The following is a 22,108-nucleotide window of genomic DNA, read 5'->3' as shown; positions in this document are numbered from 1 at the left end:
TAATGCTGTTTGTGTATGTTCATCATTACATGTATATATTTTCTTGTACTTGTTAAATGTCACCTGAATTTAGATTTCATACATGAACCATAAACAGTTTTTGTTTTGAGGGGTTTAATAGCCCTTTAAAAAAGAATATAAAAAATAGAACAATGCGGAAACAGAACTGAGATGCTGTTTTCTCAGCCAAGTTTTTTAGACATGACTTGGTCATGACGTATGGCTATAGCGTAACTAAAAGTCTATATAAGGAAGTCTTTGCACCCTGTGGCCATTTTTGCAACGCCTCCAGGCAGCCATCTCAGTCGTATAAGACCAAGTCTGATCTGCTTGAATAGTGGACAACAGATATCTTTAATCTTCCATTAACAGTTATGCTTAAACACTTTTTTTGAACTACTGTTCATGCAACAAGACTGGGAGGTATTTGAACAAGACGTTTTGAACAAAATCAGAAAATTGTGAAGCAAATCTTTCCTTTTTTCGCAAAAAAAGAACAAATTCGAATGAAGTTGGTCGGGAAATGACGGTGGTATTGCTAACCAACAGTAAATAAAATAAGGCACACATGGGAAATGGAGACTGCATGTAGTCACAATGGGGCAAGTTATTTATTTATTAGCAGTGCAGCTTTTTTATTGCCAAACTGAATGCTGTGCACAGAAAAAAATGCAGCATTTTTTATTTTTGATGCAGGCACTAGCAGATTAAGACGACGTCGAGACCCATATATGGTAAAAACAACAACAGCGTAAACCAGTGATGTGCAAGTTGATCCAAAATGAGGTCACCCGCAGTTACTCGTGCTCGGTCAGGTTGTTTGAAATAAAGATGCCAATTAGTGAAAAGGTCGGTCGGGTGCGGGTTGTTTATACATTGACCCGCGCACCACTGGGAGGAACAGCAGATGGTCAGTCCCATGGGTTTTATGTTCGATGTCAGAATTTATTCGGCAACTGCGTTTCCACCTACCTTTATTTGCATTTAGTCTTTTCCGTCAAAACTAATTCTAGTTTCAAAATATAAAAAGCCTGTATTTAAAACATGGCTTACTTAGAAGCACCTTAGAGTTGGCTTTCAACATGTAAAGGGTTCCTTGTTTTGAGTCTGGTCATACAGTATGTTGTGGTTTATGTTTTTGGTAACTCTGTATCTTTGCATAAATTGCTTAAAATTCTATGTAATACTTATTAAAAATGGAGGCAAAAATGATGCACTACTTTTTTAAGTGAATCCAGCCTTACATTTTTTCAGTGTAGTTGCGCCATCAGAACAGGGTGTTTAATGCATCACCCTTTCTGTTGTGCAATGTTTTGTCAGGGCTTAACGCAGCCCCAACCTCAAACCCCTTGGCATATTGTTTCCATGAAACATGATGTTTAACTCGGAAACTGTAGCAAAACGCTGCGCACCGGTTTTAACTTGAATGTGACGCAGGCAAATAAATGTCACACAAACATAGTTGGAATCGTTTTCTGAAAACTGAAAACGTCCTCTTTACTGAAATTTAACAGTTTTTGGCACCAATGCATTACAGTTTTTGCCTGTTGCTTGAACACTATAGACCCATGCTTAGACTAAAGTAACATAACTTGAAGCTTTTGATACCATACCTCAAACACATGTACTCATACCTTAAACCAAAGCGCTGCTTTGCACTCTATTTGCAATTCTGCAACATACTTACTCACCTATGCAACACACTTGATCCTGCATACTACACTCTATTTCATAAGCCACTTCGTTCAAAAATGAAATCTCAGGGTGCCATTTGGAAAACACATGTATCCAAAATACAAAACACATCGGTTAATTGAAACCACTCTAATACGCACCTTAAGGCACTCACTTGCAAAACTGAACACCTATCAGCCAGCTACCTGTACAAAAGTCCTCATTTTAGCCATTTCAAGAACTTTGCAAACATGGATGGAGGGAGAGCAAGAGGCAGAGGTAAAGCAAGAGGAAGAGGAGGAGGACAAGGCCAAGGTCGAAGAGGCCATGCATAGACCCCCATTTCTGATGATATAAGAGCAATTTTGGTGGACCATGTTATCAACCATGGCCTGACTATGAGGGAAGCTGGGCAGAGAGTCCACCCACATCTAAGCCACTTCACAGTGGCATCTGTAATAAGAACATTCAGACTAGAAAACAGGTATGTCTTCACCTCTCTACCTTATACTCTACTCGGATGGCATTTACAGCACTGTACTACAGTATATCACATTACCACATCAGGTGTACAGGGTAATGCAGGGGGTCAATGCTCCTTTTGCAGCCAAAGTGGTAGTTTTTGTGAAACATACCATGATTACTTATATTGAGATGTTTCAGTACAGTGGATGATACAGTATATACAGTAAAGTTCTGTAAGAAAAACAAGCAAACCGATGAAAATTTGTGATTGTATTTCTCTAGAATGACTAGAAGACCTTCTGGAAGAGGACGCCAACGCCTGTTCACACAACAGCAGAAACTTGCCATTGTGGACCTAGTGAGGTCCTGTGGCAAGACCCCAACAGACGGCGGGATCCATGAGCCCACATATGCAAAATTGCCATGATTTCCTGTGTTTACAGTATAGTGTTTTTTTTTTTTTTTTTGCTTTAACCAAACTCACGTAACTGCAATGTACAGTGCTGTGATGTACAATATTGAGTAGGCCTATTTGCTTTTTTGGTTGTTTGAAAATGAGCCTCCTGAAAATATGCCTTCTGAATAAACAGTGAAAATCAAAGACTACAGTGTTTTATATAAAGTAGACTTATGTGTTCCCCCTGATCTGAAAGTATGTATGCATAAGATGCAAGTATGTGTCATATTGTCATTAGAGTTACATTTTGACAAAGGAGTGTTAGGTTTTGATAGCAGAGTTTTGGTTTTGATAGTAGAGTTTTAATTTGACACAGAGTTTTGGCACAATGAGCAAAGTTTTGCAAAATGTGTTCAAGCAACGGGCTAAAACTGTAAGTGATCTGGAAACGGAGTGTTCAGTTGTGAAAGAACCATCTGGGAACAACACAGACGCTGGATAACCTTAACTCAGAGGCTCTGAACATAACATTAGGTCGATGCTGGATTTGCAGAGAGAATGTGATTAAAAGCACCACTAATGCTGGATCTGACAAAAATGACACTGCAGTATACACAGTAAGTAAAACATTTGATTTTATTTAAGCTAAGAGATCGCTTGATATGTCCTGTTGTAACATCTGTGTCTTTACTTGTATGTTCGACTGTTTTTATTTACTAAAAACATTAAATGATTACTAAAGGTGCAACACTTAAAGGGATAGTTCACTTTAAAATAAAAATTCTGTCATCATTTACTCATCCTCATGTTGTTTTAAACCTGTATAAATTTCTTTTTTTTGATGAACACAAAAGAAGATATTTTGAGAAATGATGGTAAACACACACCAGTTAGTGACCATAGACTTCCATAGTAGGAATAAAATAATATAATGGAATTTAATGGGTACCGTCAACTGTGTGCTTACCATCATGTATCAAAATATTTTCTTAGTCATTTATCACAATACTTCCAAAATGTTTTCCTACTATGGAAGTCTATGGTCACTTACTGCTGTGTGTTTACCATCATTTCTCAAAATATCTTCTTTTGTGTTCATCAGAAAAAAATAAATTCATTCAGGTTTAGAACAACATGAGGATGAGTAAATGATGACAGAATGTTCATTTTAAAGTGAACTATCTCTTTAACAATACGACTGTAATATAACGGTAGAAATATACAAAGTTACAGTAAATGGACTTACCAGCCGCAGTTCAGATTCTGATGCGCGGTTACTGTGTTGTATATGGTAATTTAGTCACGTCGAGTTTAAATTTTTGTTTCTACTTTACTATACGCATTGTCATTTATGTGTATCATCTTTAGCACCCACAATCTCTTGTTGCTCAAACATATATGTGTTCGGCTGCTATTTATACACATTAATGTTTTTAAAACATTTCCCCACATGTAATGACGGGTAATGAAGCCGTCCAATCATAGCAGTGGGCCTTTGCATCAAGGTCTAACACACTGATCTCAAAACAGTTCAGTTTTCTTGTGTTATTATCAGGGTTAAAAACAGAATTGAGCAGAGCAGCAACATTCGAATAACAACACGGACATAACATTTATCAGAGCACAGTTTACTAGTGATCAGTGTTGTTTTCGTCAACGATGACGATAACGAAATGATTTCGTTGACGCACCTATTTTTTATGACGCTAACGCGACGATGACTAGCTAAAAATGTCTCTAAGGTGACGAAAACATGACGAGACGCTTTCGAGTTTTCGTTGACGAGACGAGACGGAACGAAAATGAATGTAAGTCTGACGTTTACAATGCATGTCATTTCTGCATATTTTGCGTGAAATCTGTCTGTTTTTAGCTAAAAAGTATCCGCAATGCTGCCGTTTCCTCTCCTTGTTTTGGGTCAACACAGTCACGCCCACCACGCGGCTGCCGCCATGCCGCGCACGCGCACCAGATTTCAAACAACAACACCACACCTGCGGCTGTGGCGAGTTCGAAGGACGTTGCGGAGGCGCCAATAAACGGAAACGATGAGATGATTAATGGACATACTTTCAGTATAATCCATCAGACAGAAAAACGGAATGCATATTGGGAGACGACGGTAAATGTGGCCACAAATAGGGCAAGAATGGGAAGAATACCACCAACCTCAAGCGGCACCTGAAGGCTCATCACGCTAATATTTTTTTGTAAAGGTAACTAACCAGTCACGCTGTTAACAATCATATACATTTTACTCGACATTCGGCTTGTGACACATTTCATGGTAAGCTTAAGGTTTTACATGTATCTACTTGTCAAACCTAAGCCCATTTCCTACACTTTTTGTGGTGTATTTAAATAAGGCAAGGCACGCGTTTCTCAAATTTATAAGTGAGGTCTCAGCGTAACACACAAACTCAACATGAGGGTATATCAGGCTCAACTTTTTTGTTATGACATGCGCAGAAGGCACATCAACTAAAACAATGGCAAGACCTCAGGGAGAACCTTAATGCACATTTTAATAGTATTAAATACACCACACTTTTTAACCTAAATTAATTTGTTAAAAAATACTTTTTTTACTAAAATTGACTTAAACTTGACTAAAACCTTTTTGCGTTTTCGTCGACTAAAACTTGACTAAAACCTTTTTGTGTTTTCGTCGACTAAAACGTGACTAAAACTAACAATTTCATAAGTGACTAAAATGTGACTAAAACTAAAAGCATTTTCGTCCAAAAGACTAAGACTAAAACGAAAACTAAAAGGGCTGCCAAAAACAACACTGCTAGTGATTGAATGCTAAAGTTTAAAAATGTCTGATGATATTTATAAAAATGTTGACAAGAGTGAGATTTAGCCCTGCTGAAAAAAACAGCATACCAGCATATGTTGTGTTTTGGTGCTGGTATGCGGGTGACCACCAGCTAAACCAGCATAATTCCCATGCTGGTTTGATGCTGGTTTTTTAGCAGGGAGTAAATGGACAAGGAGAGAGAGGAGATGATCTATGAGTATAAAGATGACTACAGGACAGAAACAGACTACAATACAAACAGACAACAACCACTTCGGTCTACAGGTAATTATGATCATTTCAAAAAGTGAACAAGGAATAATATAGAAATCCTAATCTCATGTCATCATCCTCAGGAAGTGAGCGTGTGAGGATGAGAAAATACAGATCAGTTACAGTGTGTTTGGTGCTGCTGTGTGTTCTTCTACTGACTGCAGTCATAGTGCTGTGTGTCCTCATCAATACAAACAATCAACAGTTTAACATCAAGAACCAAAACCTCACAGAAGAAAGAAACCAGCTACTAACTAAATATACCAACATCACAGAAGAGAGAGACCAGCTACTAACCAAATATACCAACATCACAGAAGAGAGAGACCAGCTACTAACCAAATATACCAACATCACAGAAGAGAGAGACCAGCTACTAACCAAATATACCAACATCACAAAAGAGAGAGACCAGCTACTAACCAAATATACCAACATCACAGAAGAGAGAGACCAGCTACTAACCAAATATACCAACATCACAAAAGAGAGAGACCAGCTACTAACCAAATATACCAACATCACAGAAGAGAGAGACCAGCTACTAACCAAATATACCAACATCACAGAAGAGAGAGACCAGCTACTAACCAAATATATCAACATCACAGAAGAGAGAGACCAGCTACTAACCAAATATACCAACTTCACAAAAGAGAGAGACCAGCTACTAACCAAATATACCAACATCACAGAAGAGAGAGACCAGCTACTAACCAAATATACCAACATCACAGAAGAGAGAGACCAGCTACTAACCAAATATACCAACATCACAGAAGAGAGAAACCAGCTACTAACCGACAATAGTAACCTTAAAAAAGAGAGACACCAGCTACTAACCGACAATAGTAACCTCAAAAAAGAGAGAGACCAGCTACTAACCGACAATAGTAACCTCAAAAAAGAGAGAGACCAGCTACTAACCGACAATAGTAACCTTAAAAAAGAGAGAGACCAGCTACTAACCGACAATAGTAACCTCAAAAAAGAGAGAGACCAGCTACTAACCAAATATACCAACATCACAGAAGAGAGAGACCAGCTACTAACCAAATATACCAACATCACAGAAGAGAGAGACCAGCTACTAACCAAATATACCAACATCACAGAAGAGAGAAACCAGCTACTAACCGACAATAGTAACCTTAAAAAAGAGAGAGACCAGCTACTAACCGACAATAGTAACCTCAAAAAAGAGAGAGACCAGCTACTAACCGACAATAGTAACCTCAAAAAAGAGAGAGACCAGCTACTAACCGACAATAGTAACCTTAAAAAAGAGAGAGAACAGCTATTATTAAAGTCCAAAAACTCGGCAACAGAAAATGAGAGACTATTAACCAACAATAACAACCTTAATAAACAAAGAGCAGAAAACTACTCAGCAGAAAAATACAATGATGGGGATTCTAAAAGCAGGTATTTTTGAAATATACTAAATATACTACAAAAATGCATAACACGGTGCACGTGTGTTGGAAAACAGGCTAATGGCTGAACTGTTTGTGTTTACAGATGGATGGAAAGAATATCAATCCAGTTTGTACTTCACTTCATCTGAGAAGAAGAGCTGGACTGAGAGCAGAAGATACTGTAGAGAGAGAGGAGCAGATCTGATCATCATTAACAACAAAGAGGAACAAGTGAGTGAAAGATACTGTGTGTGTGTGTGGGGGGGGGGGGTGTATACGTATGCAGTTGTTTAATCTTGTCATTGTTGTTTTTCTTCTAAGGATTTGTTTAAGACAGTTTCTGGTACAGAATACATCTGGATTGGTCTGACTGACAGTGATCAGGAGGGCAGATGGAAATGGGTTGATGGCAGCACACTGAGCTATAGGTAAGAAATCACAAAATTTAACTGATTACTATACAATAAATGATTGTCACAGTCAGCATCATATCACACAGAAAACAACACTAAAGATCTAATGATGATCTGTTGTTTCAGCTTCTGGAGGTCTGGAGAACCCAATGGTGGAAGAGACGAGAACTGTGTTGAGACTCACTCATCAGGGTGGAATGATTTCTTTTGTAATAAAGCTTTAAAATGGATCTGTGAGAAAAAGCTTTTTTAAATAAATTGGTAAATGAAATTCAAATAACGTCAATCATTTTTAAACACACAAGAGTCCATATCTGAGCAGGCTAAACTTTAATACTTACTTATTAGAGTGCTATTTATTTCACAGCAAAACGTCTTTTTAACCATTTCTATATTGTCTTGTAAAGCAGTACAGAACACATTTTTTTAAACATGTCAGCTACGTGATACTGTAGCTAGGACTGAAAAAAAAATTCACACAGTGGGGTTTGTTGTAGTTTGTTTGTTGTACACACAGTGTTACAACTAAGCCTCAATATAATAATGAAATTGAAATTCCATTCATCAAAATGATAACTGTAAATACAATATCATGACAGTACAATAGAAATGTTTGTGTTGCTTGTGTAAAAGTATGATTTATTTAACTTTAATATTTCTTGAATAAAAAGAACTCTGATGCTGTTTCCTCTTTCAAGTTTTTTTTTTACAAGACTCGTCAAACTGTATGCCATAACCGTGAGTGAAGTTCTTTTAGGGAAGTCTTTAAAGTCAGCAGCCATGTTTGCAATGCCTCCAGACAGCTATTATAGTCCTACAATATATAGACAGTATATACAGCTGTGGAAATATTAAGAGACCACTTCAAGATTATTTTCAGTTTTTCTAAATGTACTATTTATAGGCATGTGTTTTAGTAAAATTATAATTTTTGTTTCATTCTGCCAACTAACATCAACATTTTTGCCAAGTTACTAATAAAAAATATTGTTTTTATTTGCATTTATTTACTGAAAAATTTAAATGTGGAAAAAAATGTTAAAATAAAATGTGCAGTTTTTGAATACTGCACAGAAAACAAGTTCAAATTATTTTTCAACAACAACACTAATGTTTTTACAGTATTTAAGGAAATGTTAAAAAATGAATATTTTCATTTTTAATGAGTCTTGGTATACTTTCAGTCTTTTACATTGCTGTTGGGAGATTTTATCTCAATCCTGAGGCTTACTTTTGCTGGATTTCAACAGACACTGGACTGAAATGGACGAAATACATGATAATTAAAGGCAAAACTGAACTGGTCTCATGTTGTGGCAAAAACTTCCACTTCTAAAAAAAAACACTTCTTTGGAAAAGACAAAGTAAACCATTGCAAAATCACTAGGGATGCAACTAGAAACACTGCAAATGTTGAGCATAAAAATAAAAAACCTGAACCTCACATTAGGGGGCGCTGTGATGCGTGTGACAGTGACATACTGATTTTATTCATATTGAGTAAGCACAGTATCATAACCTCTCACACATGCACACAACACATCCAGCACATCTAAGTTAGTTAAACTTACTAATAATTCTCTCTTTTAATTAGCACAAGGTCTCATTAATGATGCTTACATTATCAAACTGAAACAAAATGTATAATGTATAGTGACATGGCTCTATATCACCGAGGCTCTGAGTGACCGAACAGAGGTCTTAGAAATACATAAAAGTCAACTGGCCTAAACTTCAGGCACGAGTCATCGAGCAAGAAAGCTTGAAGGTCCCCTACTCTCTTTATCAAAGCCAATGCAACCAGGAGCAAAGTTTTCAAAGACAGAAACTCAAAAGGGGCACCCTGGAGTGCTTTTAGCACCATGGACAGGTCCCAAGAGGGAAGGAGTTTTTGAGCATGTTAAGGGGTCCAAAAGCCCCTGAAACCTTGGTGCTCAGGCCCTAATAAGACAGTATTCAAACAAATTGCAAACATTTCCTCCTCTGTCATTGGTCAGAGGAACAGTTAGTCCCGCCCAAAACACATGCCATCATGGTGTCTCTATTTTAAGGTCATCATGAGGTCAATGTTCGTAAAGTCACCAGTGATGGGAATAACGGCGTTATAAGTAATTGGCGTTAGTAACTGCGTTATTTTTTTCAGTAACGAGTAATCAAATAAATTACTGTTTCCTCCGTTATAACGCCGTTATCGTTACTGACATTAAAATGCGGCGCGTTACTAAAATTGATCTTACTGTAGTGATTTTCAGCCGCGTATGCTCACTCTCTCAGCCAAACACTGTTTTTCTCTTGTGTGTGTTGTGAGAAACATAACGAATGATGATTGGCTTAATTTCCATCTGTAGCCAACCAGAGGCAGAGTTCACAAAAAGGCCCGCCCACACGCGCAGTCCAATTCAGAGGAGCGAGCAGCAGTGTTAAAAAGTCTGAGCAAACTTGGTCACTTTGTCGCTAGATTTAGCAACTTTCTATCACTTTAGTGACTTTATAGGACAAATCTAGCTATCTTTTTTGGCGTGGTTGGAGACTTTTGTAGACTGACATGAAAATACGCGTCGTTTTGTCTTCTCAACGAGCAGCGTTGCTGCTGCTGACTGTGCCCCATCTCAAAGCACTGACATGCAGCCCGGTCATCGCGCATCAATCACTCCGGAAACACCGGCGACAGGGCGATGGCAAGTACAACAAGCTCAAAGGTAGCGGTCGCAAACACGAAGTATAAAGCACTACTTTTCCATTGTTGAGGTGAAAGGCAAGAATGTTTGTGTAATGTGCAACTTATGCCCATGAAGAAAAAGTCTCTCCACGTCTGTGGCAAGTTATTCTGATCTAATGAAGCACCTCACATCGTCACATGCTGCCACAAAATTAGTGATTTCTCTTTAGTATCCATTTTATTAATTTAATATATTTAATTTTGTAAGGGACTTTCAAGTTATTTGAAATATAATTTTTTTTAAAGTAACGCAGTAATTACTTTTCCTGGTAATTAATTACTTTTATAATAATGTAACGGAGTTACTAACTCAGTTACTATTGGTGAGAAGTAATTAGTAACTATAACTAATTACTTTTTTAAAGTAACGTTCCCAACACTGAAAGTCACACACAAAACAGATATAAAATGGTTGTTTATAATAATCATGCAGAATAAATTTATTAAAAATATATTTTTTTTTTTATTGCTAATCATTTGCTTACATGCATCACTTTATACATATCTCTGAAATTCTCTTGACCTTTTTTGACCTCATGTCACACTTTGACCACAGAAGATACACAAACGAAAAAAAAAAAAAAAACAGTGTAGCAATACAGCAAACTGAAACAGGACTATGAGAGAGCAACAACATGATGTAGCACGTGATCTTAACATGTAGAAGTTATTGTTTGCTGCTCACATGGAGTCCAATCGAATTTTCCTTTCATAACTATTTTCTGCCTCCGTTTGACTTTATCTCTAAAAAGGATTCATAAACATAATGAAATGCAAATAAACAGTGGTCAAATAGTTTGGGGTTGGTCTGACTGTAAAAATGCAGAAAGATAGAGATAAAGATAAAGAGCTAATTTCATACCTATCACTGAAACCAAGAAGTGACTGTATTAGCATCTCACATCCGTGTCACTAACAAAAAACAAACTATTTATGATCTATTGGTCACATGAGTTTTGGTTTTCACTTCAGCTGCATTTTGGATGTGTCATTCATATCAGTGTTAATAAACAGAATCAAGGTGCAGAGAAGAGCAGGGCGACATCCAAAGATCAACATTAACACACGTGTGCTTAAGTCTGAGATTCAGGGTATGGCCAGAAAGAAAATGGAGATGATCTATGAGAATGTAGGTCACAGGACACAGACAAACGTCAAGACAAACAGACAACTACCCCTTCAAGGTAAAGGTGATACATTTATGTGCTTAAATAATGGAATGATAGGAAAAGCTTAACTTTATATCCATACTATTTAGGAAATGAGCGTGTGAAGATGAAAAGTTACAGATCAGTTTCAGTGTGTTTGGTGCTGCTGTGTGTTCTTCTACTGACTGCAGTCATAGTGCTGTGTGTCCTCATCTATACAAACAATCAACAGTTAAACATCAAGAACAAAAACATCACAGAAGAGAAAGACCAACTACTAACCAAATATACCAACATCACAGAAGAGAGAGACCAGCTACTAACCAAATATACCATCATCACGGAAGAGAGAGATAAATTAGTAGCAAAGTTCAATAATATTACTACACAATTGGAACAGTTCAAGCAAATAAATAAACTTTGGACACATTTTAATGGTGATGTTGAACTACTACAGTACATAAAACACAAATATTCAATGTTAAATTACTATCTGATAATATATAATATTAAAAGTTAAAATGCTTAGTTCAGTGTGGTCAGAATGAAAAGATCTAAACTGGTTGTGTTTACAGATGGATGGATTTACTATCAGACCAGTTTGTACTTCATTTCATCTGAGAAGAAGAGCTGGACTGAGAGCAGAAGTTACTGTAGAGAGAGAGGAGCAGATCTGATCTTCATTAACAACAAAGAGGAACAAGTGAGTGAAAGATTTTTGTCAGCTTGTCAACGTGAACTGTTCCAACAAATTTAGTAAAACATTCACTTCAAATGTACAGTAATATTGTAAACTAGTTTGTGTGAAGCTTACTATTATCATTATCAGTTTGGGATAAAAACAACCCATTCTCACCAAAAAGCGTACAAATGACACGCAGTGTGATTATCGTGCAATAGATACGCCAAATTCCGATTTTGCGTGCATATGATACGCCAGTCCTTCCCATTCACTTATATGGCGAATCGTTTCGTGACGTTTTATTCATTGTTTTCTCATTTGTTTTCTGTTTTTTTTTTACAATTTTCGCTTGGGTTTAGGGTTAGAACAACTTTTTGTTATATAAAAATGACATCCTAACCCAAACCCCAACTCTAACCCCAACTCCAAGCGACCATATGGCTTAAATATAGACAAAAATACAGAGAAACCTGTATATTAAATAACCTGCTTAAACAAATGTGAAATCTAACCCTAAACCCAAGCGAAAATGGTTTAAAAAACAGAAAACAAATGAGAAAACAATAAATAAAACGTCACAAAACGATTCGCCATATAAGTGAATGGGAAGGACTGGCGTATCATATGCACGCAAAATCGGAATTTGGCGTATCTATTGCACGATAATCACACTGCGTGTCATTTGTACGCATCTTGGTGAGAACGGGTAGGATAAAAAATAAGTGCTTTTTACATTGCTCTTAACCAGGTTATCTCTGTTTTAAACCATACTTTAAACCTCGGGTTAAGGAATGTTTCACACTTGCAATTTAGAAGAGGACACTCCACGCCTTTCTTCCCAAAGAGTCCACGCCCATTTAAGTTGCATTTCAAAACAATAGTGAGGTAGACTGGAGCTGAAAGAGGGCAGTTTCATGACCCCCCAGTCAGATCATTTCAAAGATCTGTGAGCCTGTGAGTTGGTTGAATTTCCCTAATGTGGGAAATTTGTTGAATTTCAGACTCTATGAAATTTTCTTCCTATTTGATGATTGCTCATATATGACTGGACATTTAAGAGGTTATATTAGGTTTCTTTTTTGTAATGCCATAGTTTCACTGGCATTCATGTATTTATAGGGCAATTCACCCTATATTTTGTTGTTATGTAAGTGAAGTTGAAACATGGGTTATGTTTAAGCTAATGATACAAATGTGTTGTTTTATCTTCTCAGGGTTTTATTAAGCAAATTTCTTGTGAAGAGCAGCTCTGGCTCTGGATTGGTTTGTCTGACAGTGATGTAGAGGGCAAGTGGAAATGGGTTGATGGCAGCACACCGAATACTGGGTGAGAAATCACTTAATTTAAGTAATTATTATCTAATAAATGATTCTCATAGTCAGTATTATATCAAACAAAAATAACACTGAAGATCTAATGATGATCTGTTGTTTCAGATTCTGGGCACCTGGAGAACCCAATGGTGGAAAAGGAGAGAACTGTGCTGAGTCTGGTCCATCACAGTGGAATGATTTGTCATGTAATGATGCTCGAAAATGGATTTGTGAGAGAAACATTTTAAAATGAGCTGTTAAAGGGATAGTTCACCCAAATATGGAAATTCTGTCATCATTTTCTCCCTCTCATGTTGTTACAAACCTGTATGAATGTCTTTGTTCTTATAAACAGGAACAAAGATATTTTCAGGAATGTTTGTAACCAAACAGATAATGATCCCTATTCACTTCCACAGTAGGAAAAGAGAATACTATGGAAGTGAATGGGGATCATGATCGGTTTGATCATAAAAAAGCATGCTTATTTAAATAAGAAACATGTTAATTAACAAATCTTGAATACCAGGGGCAGTTTGCACCAGCTGGACATAATCCCAGTTATGAGAAAGCTTGACATAAAATTTGTCTTAAAGGGAGGATATCTGATTTGATCTAGAACCAGCTTTAGTTATACTTGTTAAAATTCTCCTCACATCCTGATAGTGAACACTATGTTAAGTTGTTTAAATGTGTTTTTATAAATGTATGTCATCTGTAAAAGGCGTACGAACAAACATTTTTCAACAAATCATTGAACTCGAACGGAACGCAATAATTGGACGCATGCAATTTCTTCCCCTCATCTGTGAATGGTTTTGCATATGCCACTGTGCAACCTGTTCACACAGACACCATACATCATCAGTGCGTTCATGTGCACTCACCTCCCGTCTGTAAACAGAGGGAGAATGGTAAACTTTCCTGCTGAATTGACAACCTGCACAGGAGCCACAAAAATTTTTTTAAACAACAACGTCAAAAAACGTCTGGATCAGCAAAGAGCAAAAGCCCAAATTAATGTCGGTAACTTTCCTGCTTTACCACAAGACGCAAACAGCTGTGGGAGGCAAAGGGTCTGAAAGGTTCACTGAATGTTTATTTTTGTAAGGTAGGTACACAATATGATTGTATTTAAATGGATTCAGATATTCTACTTTGATTAAACACTGTGTTTTTGCCTCAAAATAGCAATGCACCAACATTGCGCCTGAACACACCTCGTTTTCAGACCAGAACGCCCATGGGCGCAAAAATGGCCACAAATGTATTTGCTATTTATACAATGTGACGCTGAACATAAAAATAATAACTGCGCCAGGTTGAAATTAGCAAATAACACTTGCGTTGCACCGGGTGTATGATAAGGCCCATTGTCATGTGATATATTTAACATACCAAAACTTCTGTTTAATCATTTCTATATTGTGATGCAAATGACCTTTTGTTTCACTGGATATATTCTAATAAATGAAGCTATTCAGAAAATGTGTTTTTAATACAATTGTATTTACTTGTTTGTGTTTGATGTTGTGGATCAATGTGAGTAACATAAAGTAACTAGTTTGTTATTTTACAAAGGAGCAACTACTGGTACGAATCACAGGTGTTTTGTAACTCTGTGTATTTTGTTACTAGTGAAAACAAAAGATCAAACAAGCTTTCAAATGTCTTTCATTTTCCATTGGTCAGACAAATACATAGCCCTACCCATAACTCAAGTTATTGGTTGAGCCAGTACTGGAGGTTGAGTCTGATTGGTGCCTCCTTTTTTCATGTTCATGAGACGGTCTGTGAGCCTAAGTTTTCTTGTACTTGTTAGATGCCACCAGAATTTAGATTTCACACATTGACCATAAACAGTTTCGTTTTGAGGGGTTTTGTTTAATAGCTATTTAAAGAAGAATATACAAAGTAGGGCAATGCGGAAACAGAACTAAGATGCTGTTTTCTCACTCAAGGTTTTTTATACATGACTTGGTCATGACGTATGCCTATAGTGTAACTAAAAGTCCATATAAGGAAGTCTTCGCACTCATTTTTGCAACGCCTCCAGGCAGCCATCTCAGTCGTACAATACCAAGTCTGATCTACTTGAATAGTGGTCAAACAACATATTTTCCATTAACAGTTAGGCTAAAACACCTTTTTTAAACTACTGCACATGCATCAAGACTGGCAAGTATTTGAACAGACATTATGAACAGAATCAGAGAATCATCAATTGTCTTGAAAGGCGAAGTGCACAATGTTTGAAAAACGCTTAGGGAAAGGAGATGGGCCGACTTCCAAAACACACTTGTAGCCAATCAGCAGTAAGGGGCGTGTCTACTAACCGACATCCTTGCCGGGTTGCGTATGTGTGGGCCGGGTCTTTTAAAACAAGGTCCAGATTCTATTGGGGTAGAGTTTTTTAACCTGCTCAGATAAATACATTATTTAGTTATTTTTTTAATTAAAAAAAATATATAATGTCAATTTTTTATTTTTAAACACTTTTTAAACACTTTAGATTAATCTGCTAATGGCACAGAGATAGATTAGAATCTACACAATACAGCTACAGCTATTATTGTTCTTATTTTTTGGTCTTCATACACTGACCTTAGATCAGTTTCACTTTGTTCGTTCATTCCAAAACAGAAAAGCAGATAAGATCAGAAAGCAACCTGCAGAGAACTACACAGGAAGATCACTAGCACATAGTTTAGTATGACTATAAAATATCTGACATGTCTTATGTTACTGTAGTTTTTGCAATCTGCTGAAGACTAAGGCTTTAAAAATGAATTATATGAAAAGTTTACATCATCATATGTCTTCAGGAAAAGAAAGTGTGAGGATTTATGTGCATCACTACATGGGCATCTTTTCTTGTACTTATTGGATGTCACATGATCTCAAATTTCACACCTTAACCAACAGAATACTAAAAGTAGAGCATAGCTTAAAAAACTTTGCTCATATGCCATAAGCTTAACCAAATGTAAAAGGGAGGTCTTTGCATTTGGCAGCCATTTTTGCAACACCTCCAGACAGCTATGTCTGCCTTACAAGACCAGATTAAATCTATATGAATAGGGGAGGACAGAGATCTCTTACAACACTAGCTAGGTCACAATAAAACAAAAATGTTCCCACCAACAATTAAATCAATAATCTTTCCATAACTTTTGTTGCTTAAAGGTCACATAACACACACTGTGTCTGCCCTTCTTGAGTTCCTATAGAGTAGTATTGCATCCTATGTTACTTACAGATGTAGTAGTGTAATATAAACAAGCAACTACTATTGAAACAGGTTAAAGACAAGCGTGGGTGGCAAAGATTCAGCCATTCATCACCTCTAGAAAAATCAAAGATGATCTAACGTGATCTGTAAGTACAGTAAAAGTCAGAAGACGTCTGATTAAAGTTAAGCTGTTGCCCCGTAAATCACCTTACAGTTTACTTTGGACATGTAAAGGTCTTGGTTTTGAGTCTGGTCGTATTATTTCCTGCTTGCTATTCAGTTTATATCTTTTACTTAAAATTCAAAACTCCAAAATAAAATATGCATATTTTATTAAAATGTAAAACATTTCTCAAAGTTTCACAAGAATTTAGGACATGACTATCTATATTTGTTTACTGGCCAATGATACACTGAATAAAACACTTTATGAAAACATTATTCTTGCAATTGTATGTTGTGCTAATGGAAGAGAGAATCATGCAGCACACAAGAGCTACATTATGCCTAAACTATTTTGATCTTATTGGTCACAAAAACAAAATCAAACTGCAGAAAAGACCAGAGACCAAAGATCTACACAGGATGAACATTCACCCTCACCACAGTTTACCAGCGATTAACTGTTAAAAGCCAGAAATGTCGTATGGTAATATTCACAATGTGCTCGAGACTGGCAATAAGAGAACGGACAGACAAAGAATAGAGATGAAATGTCAGAATGAAGGTGACTACAGTACACTGAATGACTTCAGATCAAATAGACAACAACCACTTCAGTCTACAGGTAATGCCAATCATTTAATTGCTTAAAAAAACAGAAATACAATGGAAAATAAAATGACGAGTTTTACTTAATGTTTATTATCTACAGGACACGAGTCTACAAAGATCAGATGTTACAGATCAGTTACAGTGTGTTTGGTGCTGCTGTGTGTTCTTCTACTGACTGCAGTCATAGTGCTGTGTGTCCTGATCAATACAAACAATCAACAGCAGCACAATACCAAAAATGAACTGTGGAAGACTCTAAGTGAAGCAGGTAATCAATCCAAGACTTTATGAAAATATATATTGCAGTATCAAAAACATTCAGTGTGGATGGAAATGGCAGGCATTTTTGTTTACAGATGGATGGATTTACTATCAGTCCAGTTTGTTCTTCATTTCATCTGAGACGAAGACCTGGAGTGAGAGCAGAAAATTCTGTAGAGAGAGAGGAGCAGATTTGATCTTCATTAACAACAGCCAGAAACTAGTGAGTGAAAGAGTTTTTGTCTGCTACAGGTTCAAGGTCAGTTAGAAACTGCTGTCTGTTATATTATATTGTAAATGTGATATTTTATCTTAGAATTTCATAAGTACGCATTCTGGTGGGGACAAAGTCTGGATTGGTTTGTCTGACATTGAAGAGGAGGGCGTATGGAAATGGGTTGATGGCAGCACAATGACCTCTAGGTAAGAAATCACTAAGGGCTTTACCATACACCTGGCGCAATGCGTGACGCAAGTGTCTTTTGCTAGTTTCAAACCGGCGCAATGATAATTTTTACGTTAAGCTCCACATTGTTTAAATAGCAAATGCAATTGCGCCCAATTTTGCACCCATGGGCGTTCTGGTACATTGTTGTCGTGTTGCTATTTTGAGGCAACTAAAATAGACTACACCATTGACCAACTAAAACCTGGTCTAAAGTCTAAAGGCAATGACGCAATATTGTTTTTGTTATTTAATGAGCACGTTAGTAATACAGTATGCACCTATAAACGGGACGACAACACACGTTTGCTTATCACATGGATGCGCAGCAGCACATAAACATTTTAAAATATTAAACATTTAAGGATTAAAAAGTAAAATATTATTATTGAGTCTCTTGGACATAAATGAGGGCCAACTATAAGCCGTTAGAAGGCATAAAGAGCTGCTTCACCTGTAGCCTAAGTAATTAAATGTTTTGCATATATATATATATATATATATATATATATATTTTTTTTTTTTTTTAGATGCTACCCCACAGATTTATTGTATATGATGACTTTGTACCTGTGGATATGATGAGATGAGAACCGTTTTAAGTAATGCTTTTCAAAGCACTCACATAACTGTCCGAGTGCTAAAAGTTGACCACACATTTGTAAATTCTTTATCTCCTGTTTGTTACAAATAAAGTATTTTTAGAGTACAACCTTTTCCTTGCATATTTGTAAAATATTCTTTGAGATTACACTGATCATGTAGGCTATCCATACATTTACAGCAATTAAAGCCTGCTATTTTACTTCCATGACTGAAATAAAACGACTTTTCAAGGTTTTAATACCAAAAAATAACAGTTTCAATACAAATGAAAACAACATAATTTTTTAGTATCTATCTTAAACTGGTGTTCTTATTCCTCCATTTAGATTTTCAGTTTACAAATTACGCCATCAACATAGTAAATTGGCATGGCGCCAGCGCAACAGGCTTTTAAAGGGAATGAGAGCTGAGACTCTACTTGGTTTATTGCACGTTACGCCCAAAACACACCCATTACTCATTAAAAGAATAGGAACAACCCTTTTAGGCCATACGCTTGGCACACAAGCCATTTTTCCCGTTGTTAAATTAGCAAAAGTGGCATCGGCCACTCCCAATTAGACCGTGTGCTTTAGCCAATGTGCTTGGATTGTTAAAATAGGGCCCTTAATATTATCAACTGATTTTTATCCAATACATAATTCACGCAGTCAGTATCATAACACACAGAAAACAAACAACCCTAAAGATCTAATGATGATTTGTTGTTTCAGCTTCTGGAATAAGAAAGAACCCAACACTTCTGAAGGTGATGAAGACTGTGTTCTGATTGAGTTACGAGGGTGGGCAGATTACCCATGTTCTCATGATTATAAATGGATCTGTGAGAAAAAATTTAACTAGTTCAAATACATGTTGATTCTGTAAATTGTGAACACATGAGTCCATCTGAGCCGGCTAACATCTGATAAAAAATATTTAATCTTTGTCAAACATATTCTTATAAGAAGGCAACAGGGCAAATTAGCATAAGAGCACAATTATAATAGTGTCAATGGGAGTGAATATTTCTGTGGATGATTTACTGACAAGGCACACATTAAAGAACACAGGTGCAAACATCTTATTTCCATAATGACAACACATGCTTTTTTGGACATTAAATAATGGATTGAATACCTAACAAGCACAAACCTTAATAAATCACTTTGTTGAATTCATTTAAAAACTCTTCCCCAATACATTTAGTGTCTGAAAGGAAAATTCATACAAATGCATGCAATAAGGTCAGTCACAAAAACCTATATCCACACCTTTTCTGTGCGAAATTTTCACTGTGTGTCTTCAGTGAATCCTAATCCTTTAACGTCTAAAGAGTTGTTTTGCGCTGGCACAAGCTGTTAGTAAATCTGTCCTATCTTAAACAGGAAAATATTTTTATGTTTAATCATTTTATATTGTGTTTATGCAAATAACCTTTTGTTTCACAAGATATTTTCGAATAAATGAAGCTTTTTTCGGAAAATGAGTTATTTATTTGCTTGTATTAAGTTTTGTGTGTGTCTTATCATTGTGAGTAACATATAGAGTAACTGGTATGTTGTGATCATTGTTGTTCAAGCTGTAGTAGTGTATTAGTGTATAGAGTATTAGTGTATAAAGAAAAAGCGACTTCAAAAAGTCTGTTGAGTCTGCATGTTCTCCCTGTGTCAGTGTGAGTTTATTAATTTCCTCCCACAGTCTGAAGACATACAGGGATGCATTTCCTAAACAACAACAACGTAACTCACTGCTGAACCACCACAGTATGACACATAGTTGGGAAAATCAACCAGTTAAATATAGTAACTTTGTTGCACATCTGTTGTTTGAACCATGTTCATTCAACAATATAGTGGATGATGCCACATAGGAGGTAGAGTACCAAGATACGCAGAGTTTTGCGATTGTGACTGGGGGGCACCTAAAGGGGAAAAAGTATCACAATACTTTAAAATTAGCAACAGAGTGCGGCTTGGTTTAAATAAAACTATTAAACTATTTAGCCTTATGTTACTCAGTCTACCTATTAAATAATAAGATTAGACTAAATAAATATGAATTTTTATAATTCTATTTCAGTAATATCCTAGACAAAATCATAATTGGCCCTTATTTTATCTAAGGATTTAATATATATTTTAGGTGTAGGGTCAGCATGACTGCGTTTCGCCTAGAGCAATGCAAATGTCCTGAAGATGGTGGCACAACAAAAAAGTCACATGCCAAATACCCTTGAATATTGCAGCCAGTAACACAGTCTCACCCCATGTCGTCAATATTTGACGACACTTGACCATTCGTCATATGTTGACGCGAAGGGTATACCTTGCGCGAAATTTTTTGACGAACTGGGGACTTCAATACTATTACGTCCGTTGCATTCTCTTTCTTATTTTCTTACCATTTTCGCGTCGGTTTAGGGTTAGATTACGCAAAATTAAACAGTCTACGCGAAATTAAACAGTTGTCACCTGGCGTTGGGGTTAGAGTTAGGTACGCGAAATGAAACAGTTGTCACCTGGCGTTGGGGTTAGAGTTAGGTTTGGGTAGGGATGTCATTATGTAAATCTAAGCCTAAACCGACGCGGAAATGGTAATAAAATAGGAAAGAGAATGCAACGGACGTAATAGTATTGAAGTCCCCAGTTCGTCAAAAAATGACGCGAAAGGTATACCCTTCGCGTCAACATATGACGAATGGTCAAGTGTCGTCAAATATTGACGACATGGGGTGAGACTGGGTTGCAGCCAGCAACCAGGGGCCGGTCAAAATGTTTTGGCTTCACTTTTCAGGACGTGTGTGACACCCCTGGTTTGATAACCCAGTCTGTGTTGTTATTTAGAAATAGTAAATATGTAACTGGTCAGACAAACAGATAATCCCACCTCCAAACTCACACCACTGGGTGAGCCTGTGTTGGATTGAAAGTCTATTTGGTGCCTGTATTAACAGTCGTTTATATGAGGTTTATGTAAGAGTGAGATACTCAGAACCCAGAAACATCATATATCACTTTATGTGTCTGCAGCAGGGCTCTTCTGACACATGCATGTCAGCTCACACAAAACACAAATAACACAGAGCTCTTGCATGCTACAATGACTAGAATAGTTTACAAAGCCAATGTAGGCCTGAAAATTCAAGGAAGAGATTATTATTATTATTACAATATTACTAAATTTCTTATCCAAATGTGTCTCTAACAATGGGCAATAGAGGGTGGAGCGGACTGAAGCATGGAGCGGTAATATTTTTTGGAATAATTGTAGTAATTTTTTTAGAGCAGCTAGCACATTTTCGAGGAAATCTTTATTCAGACCAAACAGAACACGTGCATGATACAGAGCACAATATTGAGTGACTGAGCATCATACTTTTCCACTCCGAGAAATGTGATGCTTAGTCGCTCAATATTGTGCTCTGTATTGCACACTATAATATTACAGTAAGATGACCCGATTTTTTAAAACGACTAGCGGGGACAGGTCTTACTGTACTTCA

General features: G+C 36.7%; 3 protein-coding genes across 5 annotated transcripts in view; 2 read left to right on the top strand and 1 right to left on the bottom strand.

Annotated features, from left to right (window-relative positions):
• The window catches only part of cadm2a (cell adhesion molecule 2a), a 679,060-nt gene that overhangs the window by 385,747 nt on the left and 271,205 nt on the right, over positions 1–22,108 (bottom strand). The window lies entirely within an intron of this gene.
• LOC135779446 (uncharacterized) lies at positions 5,593–8,798 on the top strand. Its single transcript, XM_073815961.1, has 3 exons — positions 5,593–6,210; positions 7,352–7,458; positions 7,570–8,798. Exons 1-3 carry the CDS (start codon positions 5,680–5,682, stop codon positions 7,694–7,696), a joined length of 765 nt encoding a protein of 254 aa, XP_073672062.1. The 5' UTR covers positions 5,593–5,679; the 3' UTR covers positions 7,697–8,798.
• Positions 11,112–20,020, top strand: LOC135779447 (uncharacterized). Its single transcript, XM_073815960.1, has 5 exons — positions 11,112–11,346; positions 11,421–11,781; positions 11,884–12,013; positions 17,890–17,996; positions 19,338–20,020. The coding sequence occupies exons 1-5, from the start codon at positions 11,112–11,114 to the stop codon at positions 19,465–19,467; spliced, it is 963 nt and encodes a 320-aa protein (XP_073672061.1). The 3' UTR covers positions 19,468–20,020.

This window comes from Paramisgurnus dabryanus, chromosome 10, assembly GCF_030506205.2.
Source record: "Paramisgurnus dabryanus chromosome 10, PD_genome_1.1, whole genome shotgun sequence".
In the NCBI taxonomy this organism is placed as follows: Eukaryota; Metazoa; Chordata; class Actinopteri; order Cypriniformes; family Cobitidae; genus Paramisgurnus; species Paramisgurnus dabryanus.
This window is presented reverse-complemented; position numbering and strand designations above follow the sequence as displayed.

Coding starts and splice junctions, on each gene's coding strand:
- LOC135779446 (XM_073815961.1), top strand. CDS start 5,680: ATGTCATCATCCTCAGGAAGTGAGCGTGTGAGGATGAGAAAATACAGA. Junction 6,211..7,351: donor ACCAGCTACTAACCAAATAT/ATCAACATCACA, acceptor TTTTCTTCTAAG/GATTTGTTTAAGACAGTTTC. Junction 7,459..7,569: donor GGCAGCACACTGAGCTATAG/GTAAGAAATCAC, acceptor CTGTTGTTTCAG/CTTCTGGAGGTCTGGAGAAC.
- LOC135779447 (XM_073815960.1), top strand. CDS start 11,112: ATGAGTTTTGGTTTTCACTTCAGCTGCATTTTGGATGTGTCATTCATA. Junction 12,014..17,889: donor TTAACAACAAAGAGGAACAA/GTGAGTGAAAGA, acceptor ATTTTATCTTAG/AATTTCATAAGTACGCATTC. Junction 17,997..19,337: donor GGCAGCACAATGACCTCTAG/GTAAGAAATCAC, acceptor TTGTTGTTTCAG/CTTCTGGAATAAGAAAGAAC.